Source organism: Ammodytes marinus, assembly GCF_949987685.1.
Source record: "Ammodytes marinus genome assembly, chromosome: 6".
Taxonomy (NCBI): Eukaryota; Metazoa; Chordata; class Actinopteri; order Uranoscopiformes; family Ammodytidae; genus Ammodytes; species Ammodytes marinus.
Genome location: NC_137235.1, coordinates 34,148,585 through 34,157,963, shown reverse-complemented (window position 1 = coordinate 34,157,963; position 9,379 = coordinate 34,148,585). Strand labels below are relative to the sequence as shown.

Genomic DNA, 9,379 nt, shown 5'->3' with positions numbered 1-9,379 from the left:
CGTTATAATTGATTGGCCTCGGGTGTACTGTGGAGTGGGTAAGACTGTTTTAGTAGCAGGCTAGGTATCCCCCCGATGCCGTGCGCTAGCTTAGCACGAGCGCACTCTGCAACTAGAAGGACTGAATTAAATGTGTTGAAAACTGTCTCCACTGATAAAGAACACCAAGGCTAACTTGGGAATAAGGCCCTATGTCTAAAATCCTGAACTACCCCTTTAACACAAACACAATCTGAGGTAGGTAACAATCATACGAAGAAGAGGTAGAACCTGAGGCTAGGTCCATGGTCTGAGTCATGGGTCTGAGTAAGCGCTGCTGCATTCATTTGTTTTTGGTTGCGTTCCGAATCGCATACTTTCTACTATATAGTATGTAGAAAAAAGATTTAGGATGTCCCGATTCTTGTGGCCAGATTTAGGATGGTTAGAAGTACCCGGATGTCCTACTTCGTGCGGCCAAGATTGTTAGTGTTGAAAAGTGCATCCTATTTGGGCGATTCTGACCCACAATCCAGTGCGCACGTGAAGTGACGTAACATCGACGAAGCCTCCATATGAGAACAAACGGGGATGCGACGGATATAAAAGCAAGAGGCATCCTAACTAGATTATTTTTATCGTCGGATGTAGTATGTAGAATAGAAAAAAGGAAGAGTATGCGATTCGGAACGCAACCTTTGTTTTTTTTCCCGCGGTGTTTCGCATTTTGGTGACGCAGCGGCGGTGCGACGCTGTGGTGGCATGTGTTGCCAGATTGGGTGTTTTTCAGCTACATATTAAGGGCTGTTTACGATGTCTTTTAGCGGGGGTTTTCTATGGAAATCTGGCACTCGATGAACGATTGAACGAATGTAAGAGCGCCGTTCACAAACGCCAGAATGAGCGCGTTCGCAAAAACGTTCATGAGGCAGAAATACATACGTTCAGTTCACGTTCGCCCCCAATATGAACGAGTGAACGCGTTCAGGCACAACACTGTACGTCACCACATTAATGCACTGCGGTCTTCAAGCAACAAGTTATCTAGCATCATCTCAGATCCATAAGTGTGATACAACATGATAAAAACCTTCAAAACAGACATTAGGAAGGATTTTTACCTGCTCTGCCATTGTAGGCGCATAAATATTCACCCATCTGTTGCTCTGGCGTGCACCGGCAGTGAGACCATGAGTGAGACGGGTGTTGGTTTGTAGCGTTCTCTTTTGTGATTGGATAATAATGTTGGGATCCTCCAATAACTTTATTCGCAGATTACATGCAGAGCAGCTGACTGAGAGATCGGCTTTATGAAACGCGCACATTATGTAAGTGATCACTGTATGAATAAAGAGCGATTTAACACTTATATTAACATAAATAAACCGCTTACTTCACCTTTAAGAGTTCCTTCTTGACTTGGAAAAAGGAGTTAACAAGGAAATGACCTAGCTGACCAACACTACAGGATGCAAACTCACTTATTGGAGATAGTTTTACTGTTTTAATGGTTGTAGGCCTATCAGACACACAGTAGGCTACACACATCCGCATATTGTTTAATAATACCACAACAGCAATACAAAAATGTATAGGTGTCTGCTGGCAAGCACAGACAGTAACAGTAAATATTGTCAGTTCTTTCATTACCTATAAACTAACCAAGGCATCATCCATTGCCATGGCTGCAGCTGCAAAAAAGGCTGTGAAGGAAAGCTTGATTTTGTAAATTTTATTATTAATTTGTCGTTCTAAACTACAATTAAACAAGTGTTTTTTAATTGATGTGACAAACTGTTAATGGTGGCTCTGGGATCAGTAACCACATGCCAATATTTGTGTTAAAATACCTACTGACCTAGACAATGCAATGCCTGTCTGCTAGTGCATGTGCCACTATGACATGTGTTAGTTGATGATGTGTATCAGTCACTCAGGTAGCATCTATTGAGTTAGCGCAAATGAGAGTCTCTCATGTTATTTAGATTCCCTCTCTGGGAGCATTATGTTTTCCTAAGCTGTGTCCAGATTCTCTCACTTTTTCAGTCATTGACTTCTGTCAGTGGGCTTTTCCACTGCAGAAAATAAAACTAGTCATTGTAGGAAAAAAGCAGATGTCACTGTGTCAACATCAACCATGCAGTACGCTTAATATGACAGAGAAATTAGAAGCTAACAACAGGAGAACATGTGGTCACTTTATAAAAAAAGGCTTCACTGACTTTGTTCAACAGTGTCAGTAACTCATGAGCCAGCATGCAAAATACCAGGACCAGGAAACGGAAGCAGCTACATGGAAATCCACCATCATTAATGATGTTATAGTTAAACACAACTGTTTTTTTGCCAACACATGTCAAAATGATATGTTCACATGTTGGCATTTGTTTGAGCGCGTATTTTCCACATTGTGAATTTGGACATTCTTGAAGTGTAAGCGTTAGTGAACTAGGTAGACAGATGGAGGGGATTTCACACACACACACACACACACACACACACACACACACACACACACACACACACACACACACACACACACACACACTCAATCAATCATTCATACTATAGAAATACTTAGGCTACTGGACAATATTTGTAACTTTGACAATAGCCTCATTCTGTTGGTATTAAGCATGCTGGTTCACTGCTTCATCACTGCAGCTTCAGACCAGGTAAAAGCAAAAGGTCTATAACCAAACAAAATGGCTGATTCCCTGAGCTCCTCAACTATACTGAAATGGGATTAGATTATGACAGACACCCCTTTCACCATGGACCCTCTCCTTTCAGTCGCTCTACTTTGTGCTTCTACTGTACTACAGTAATAGTAGACACAACATCAGTCTCATTATCGGAGGAAGTATGAAGAAAATTATAAATGCTGCAAATGTTGGATGAAGGAATAATTCAATAATTGTGTGTATGATTGAAATTGAGAGCAATATGAGGAATGCTGTTTACAGAAATAGGACACAGATCATTAGTTGACATGTGCTATAAAAAAGGAGGCCATGACAAAATAGTCACTAAAAGGACATAGGGGAGAACGGGGGAATCTGAGGCATCGGGTAATGTGAGCCACCCCCTGTATCTAGGCAACGGAAAACATTTGTGGTCATGTGAGATATATGTTTTCAAGCCCCTCTCATTTCCCCATGGCCCTGAAAAAGAGGACCTCATGGTGCTGTGGTAAGCATGTTTTTTCACCAAAATAGGTATTTTGCATGTAAAAGTAAATTTTCTTTCTGTCAACTTAATCAACTGTTGTGCCAAAGCAAATGTATTCACGTAAAAAAACTTCTATCATACGTGTTGATGAACTACCAACAAATTAAACCATGTGATGCTGATAACTGAAGATTAGCCTGAAATGCTAAGAGAGATAGTTTTTTCTCAAATTGTGGTGGTGGGGGAAAGTGAGCCAAATGCTGTGGGGGAAAGTGAGCCACTGTCTCACTTTCCCCCACCATGAGGCACAAGTTAAGTTTAGTCTTAGACATATATTAATGTAATATTACATGACTTATCCTTTATTTTAATGTCATACACATTGTAGAAAAGCCATCATGCCAAGGAAATACACCAGGAAGACGACCTGGGGCAACCACACGGAAAGAGCACCTTCTCATCTGTCCCTGTAACCTTCAGGGCTGGAATGTAGAGTAGGCCTAGTTGTAGAGTATGACAGGCTGATGATATAATCCAGTTGGGTCTTCTCCTGTGTTCTGAGTCCCAGGCTTTTCTCGCTGGTTCTGATTTTCCTATGCTTTGGCCCCCAGACACTAGCTGGCTCTAAGGGTCCTGTGTTCTGACCCCCAGACTGTGTTCTAATCTAACTGGTTCTATCTTTCATTTGAATCTTAATAAATCCTTTTGAATTATAATATGTTGTATTTGATGTTGTTCAGTTACTTTCAAGTGTTTAGAAAATTTGCTTTGCTTAATTGACCAAACCCCGGCCATCATTCTTTTACTAGTCCGACATTAGTTCTGGAATGTGTGGCTAGCTTTCAGGATTCTTACTGTTACAATATGTGTTGTTATGGTAGTTTCAGAGTGGAAAACGTAAGTGGATCAGTTTACCCCACAGCTGGGGTAAAGTGAGCCACATGACAACTTTTTTTAAAACAATCATATTTTCACTGCCCTTTGTCTTGAAAAAATTCTGCTAATGCCCATTTCTAGAAAACATCTTGAATTAATGGGAAATGTGTAAATTTGAGTGATAAATCATTTTAGCTCGCTTAGAGGGGAGCAATTGTAAAAAGTGGCTCAGATTACCCCGTTCTCCCCTACTACTTTTATTTTTGCAAACCATTTTAACTAACTCGCTCTATGTAATCAGTAAAATATTAACTTTCACTTTCTAGGGTGCCATGAAGTACATGTCTATAGGTCCGTCTCTCTCTCAATAACTGCCCATAACAAGCAACAAATACACCAGCCCCACCACGACTGTAAACTTCCGTCTGTCCTCCCAGAGTCTTTATCTTCACTGAACACAATTTGCACTTGAGTTTCTGTGTGTGTGTGTGTGTGTGTGTGTGTGTGTGTGTGTGTGTGTGTGTGTGTGTGTGTGTGTGTGTGTGTGTGTGTGTGTGTGTGTGCATGTGTTTGTGTCTGTGTGAGTGTGTGTGCGTGTGCGCGCGTGCGTGTGTGTGTGTGTGTGTGTGTGGTTTCAACATAAGTAGTCTGTCATGACAAACTGGCCCCTCCTTCCAAAAAAGAAAGCCTGAGTGTTTTTACACGGAACAAAGTAAAGTGAAATAGGATACGACATGCTTGATATAAAGAGAGGAAAATGAAAGTATATCCCAGAGTACTTTGGTTCAGAGGCACGAGGAGAAAAAGAATAAGAGGAAGAACAAAAAAGACGCAAAAAATCTATAAACCAAGACAGATTGCCTATACTTCTGCTCTTCTCTCTGTAAGCTAAGGAGTTACATCAGTGAGGTGTTGCAAGCATAAAAAAGCAGGCAAAAGCACTCTGTAAAATAAAACTCAAAATCAAGTATTGATCAATCAGCCACAATAAAAAGCACAAAGGAAAAAAGGAAGAGGACAAGAAAACTTAAGAGTGAAGCAACTTTTCAACATAGCAGTGACCGTAAACATGGGAGGACATTTTAAAAAAAACAGAAAGAACTTGGTGTTGCCACATTATAGGCACATAGCTTGAGTCACCGTTTCAAATTCTACAAAACAACAAGTTTATCGTCTCAAATCACTGCAGTCAATAAGTTCTGTCAAAGCATCACTTGAGACGGTGGCATCACACTGTTGGTGATGCTGAAAAGGCTGTTGTTGTGACTGCGGGTTTGCGGTCAAAAGCACCTGTGTGAATTTAGCAGCAACGCCATCCCCCTAGACTCAGTCTCCACAGCTAACTCTACTTTTACAATGATTGTGTTCAATGCCACAATGCACAGTTTAGAAACATTCAATATGCTAGCCGCATGCCTGACAAAGCAGTTGTGCAAGTTTCTTAGAAACTGACGATTAAAAAAATAAACATGTGTTCAACAAAACACGAGACAACCCAGGGTGAGATATTGAAGAAAGAGTAAAGGAAGTGTCAGCTGGGGGACGATAGCTATATTCAGTAGGGAGTGTCCCACGCCAACACACACACACACACACACACACACACACACACACACACACACACACACACACACACGCACGCACGCACGCACACACACACACACACACACACACACACATACACACACACACACACACACACACACACACACACACACACACACACACATGTTGTACACTAGTCACTCTCTCTCTCTTTCTCTCTCTCTCTCTTTGCCTCTTCCCCATGTCATCTTCATTTCCTCCTTAAATGAGCTTGCTTGGAAGGCAATATTAGTGATAGCTGACAGCAGGCGAGCAAACACAGGAGGTGAGGGAGGACAACAATCCGTACTCTTTGCCGGTGGAGGATTTTTATCTTTCACAGAAGGTGAGCCATTATTCACTGTGGTGTCTCTGGTATGAGTATTATTTAAATGTTTAAATATTGTTAAGAAACTTATTTTTTTCAGCTATTCAATGTCCCAGAGGATCTCCAGACTAGTGTGTGAAAACTTGCCTGTTCAGGTGGATGGTTGACTGGGTCTTGGTGGAACATCTGGTGCACATTTAAAGGCAGAACTTTGAGTGAGTGTTTTTTATTTTTGCCAGGTTATGATGAAATCACTTTGTTTCCCAGAAGCTCGTTGCATGGTATGCACCTACTGTACGCAGAAGCATCTGTCTTCCTGTCTCATATTGCTTTGCTTTTTTCTCACCTCTCCACTGCCTTCCTGTCTTGTGTATCTCATTTCTCTATACCTTTCTGTTCCTTTAACCTCAACCTTGTCTCTTTCAGTTTTACCTACCCTTCCTCAGGCCCCTTGAACGCCCCAGGGGGAGTGTGATCTGGTGATCTGGTGGGATGGCAGAGATGTGCGGTGTGGGTACATGCCCCCAGGTGTTTGTGGTGGACACCCAGGCCAACTACGTCACCGTGCCCACTGAGAAGAAGCCGTGGTGGGCAAAAGCAAGCCAAAAGTGTCTTCTCCCGCTGCTGGGACTCACCGTGTTTGGACTTGTGGTGCAGGGATGTTTAATCTACAATCTTTACAACAGATTGGAGGTGAGGTTGATGTTGGCATAGGATTGTGTGTGTGTGTGTGTGTGTGTGTGTATGTGTGTGTGTGTGTGTGTGTGTGTGTGTGTGTGTGTGTGTGTGTGTGTGTGTGTGCGTGCGTGTGTGTTTTTTGGCGTCTGACTGGACTTGCCGTAGTGCTTTGAGCATTTGGAAATTCCTTTTTTTTAAGGAGAATTCCCCTGTTTTGCTCTACGTCATAACCAGACACACATACTAGCGGACAGCAGAACCTTTTTTTGTGCGTGGGTCATCGTTTGGCCTTTCAAAGTTACAGGTCCATAGTTCAAATGTACTCCTTCTCTACTTCTACTTCCCTTTCTGTTTTCCCTCAAGTGCAAACCCACAATATAACTTCACTTTTCTACGACAGTTGGATGAATCTGTTTATTACATACACACACATCAATGAAAACTGAGTCATTTAAATACCTTTATTACGGCATTATGTGACCAAATGACATTGCATGAGAAAAAGAAAAAAATTGTGAAGAAACAGCAATAAATAATATGATTTAAACACAATTTCTTTATGTAATTTCTGTAAAACCTTTTAAAAATGTGGTGCCTCACTATTTGCTTTTTCCCTTGTTTTGGCCCAATCTCAATATTACTTTCTCTGCATGTTTATGCTTTTTCCTGAATAGATTGTAATTCGCTTCTGTCTGTTTTACTCTTGAGCTTTTAACATCTTCTTGACTTCACAGAGTCTGTTACTCACTTGTGCTTTTCTCACAATTTTTATCTGCCATTTGCCCACAGGCATTTTCCCTCCGTTTGTCTCATCCTCCCTGCCAGAACATGTCCAATCCCAAATCTTCTGGCCAGCAGGTTAGTGTGGGTGTACAGTCTATTGTCTTTGTGTACAGCGTCATGGATAACACTGCGGCGCTGCCCGATGTGTGTTGTAGTTCTGTGCTTGAAGTCTTTTTTCTGTTTCAGGGTGGCATCATACTGGGTCGAGTGGGAACTAAAGGTATTGAATTACCCTCATATTCTAAACTTCTGAATGTAAATCTAATCTAAAATGTGTCTAAAATAATTTTTTGTTGTTGTTGACAAGAGCTCAAAATACATGCAAAATGTTACATGTGAATACAACTGAGGTTTGATACATTCATTGATTGGTTGGTGGTCTGATTTTGATCTGCCCCTTCTTTTTACTGAACAGAGTCAAATGAGATTCCCACAGTGCGTCCACATCCAGAACAGGTTCAACTGAGGCCGTTTGCTCAGCTGATAGGTAACTCCCCCCCCCCCCCTCTCTTTCTACCATCAGACCTAAATACTGTTGTATGACCTAAATGCTTAATTTCAACTGATCTCCTTCATTTTTCTTTCCTTAAACAATTCTATTCTCCAATCTATCTCAAACTTTTTTCCCCAGGACCCAAGATGCCTCTAGCAGGGAACAACGTGGTGCAGTGGGTAAATAATGGACCCGTAGCCAAAAACATGAGCTACAACAATGGCCGCTTGATAGTGGAGAGGGCCGGTTTCTACTACCTCTACTCCAAAGTGACACTCACTGAACTAGCGTGTTCGCAGCACAAGGTCATGAGAGACACTAAGGCCTATGACATACCTATAGTACTTATGAAATCAAAAAGGTTAGTCAAAAAGGGCTTTCCACTACTTACTTCCGCTATCGTTTGCACATGTGCTTACAAGTGTTCACTTGAATACAACCTGTCTGGCTTATGCTTGGTGTACTTAAAGGCTATGGTTGAAATCAGAGCTGCCTTTCTTTCCCTGCGTTCCAATCCCCATACTTCCCTACTATTTAGTACGCCAGAAAAAAGATTTAGGATGTCCCAATACATGCACGTCAATTGTAGTATGCTGAAAATACATACAGTATATGCCCCACAAACTCCAATAGCATTTTGGAGTATTCGTCTTTGTTCTTCACATTTCTCTACAAACTAGGGCTGACTCCTGTTGATACATTTTTATTATTGTATTGTTGTTGCATATTTGAAATAAATCATTCATTCATTCATTCAAATGAAAAAAAATCTGCCTTATCTGATTTTTTTTCTCTCCCGTGGCCCTAACACTTTTCTGTACTTTAGTATAGTAAAAAGAAAAAATATGTGATTTCGAACGCAGGGTTTATGTGGTGGTAAGTTTGATTTGTGACGCCCTCTGACATGTTTCCTTTAGTTCATGCCGGACTTGGAGATCTCCCAGTGAGGCCGACCTGTGGAACAACTTCCTGGCTGGTGTCTTCCAACTACAAGAAGGAGATAAAGTGTATGTCACTTTGGAGAGTGAACAAAAGATGCATTCAGAACCCACTGACCTACTGGGGGCCTTTATGATATATCCATAGAGGCATATACTGTAGGAATGTCCCTATCCCTCATTCAGATCAGATTCTATGTCTCTGTGTTTTCATTTACACCATTTTCTGTGGTGAATTTTTATATATTTAATATACCTATATACAAAATATAAATACTGTATATATCGCAGCTAAATTATTCTGAAACTAAATGAATGTATTTAAATCACTTATGACGAAGAAAGAAATACAAAGTATCTGATATTCAGGTTGTGTAATCCTTTTGATAATGTGTGACATATTTTGACGTGTGGATTAAAACGCTGTTTTTTTATCAAAACAACAATGTCATCATTTCCCAATAAAAAATCTAATATTGGACAGATAGCGAGGTCAACAAAAATCATTTTTGTCAAGTGTTTCTATAGATAATCCGTGTAAAAAAATAG

The 9,379-nt window shown here is 40.9% G+C and overlaps 1 protein-coding gene across 1 annotated transcript; it reads left to right on the top strand.

The window, feature by feature from the left end:
- Positions 1-5,876: 5,876 nt before the first annotated feature.
- LOC307251871 (tumor necrosis factor ligand superfamily member 14-like) lies at positions 5,877-9,117 on the top strand. Its single transcript, XM_080029305.1, has 8 exons — positions 5,877-5,956; positions 6,039-6,153; positions 6,365-6,631; positions 7,406-7,474; positions 7,586-7,619; positions 7,815-7,886; positions 8,031-8,253; positions 8,810-9,117. Exons 3-8 carry the CDS (start codon positions 6,431-6,433, stop codon positions 8,976-8,978), a joined length of 768 nt encoding a protein of 255 aa, XP_079885431.1. The 5' UTR covers positions 5,877-5,956; positions 6,039-6,153; positions 6,365-6,430; the 3' UTR covers positions 8,979-9,117.
- The last annotated feature ends 262 nt before the right edge of the window (positions 9,118-9,379 follow it).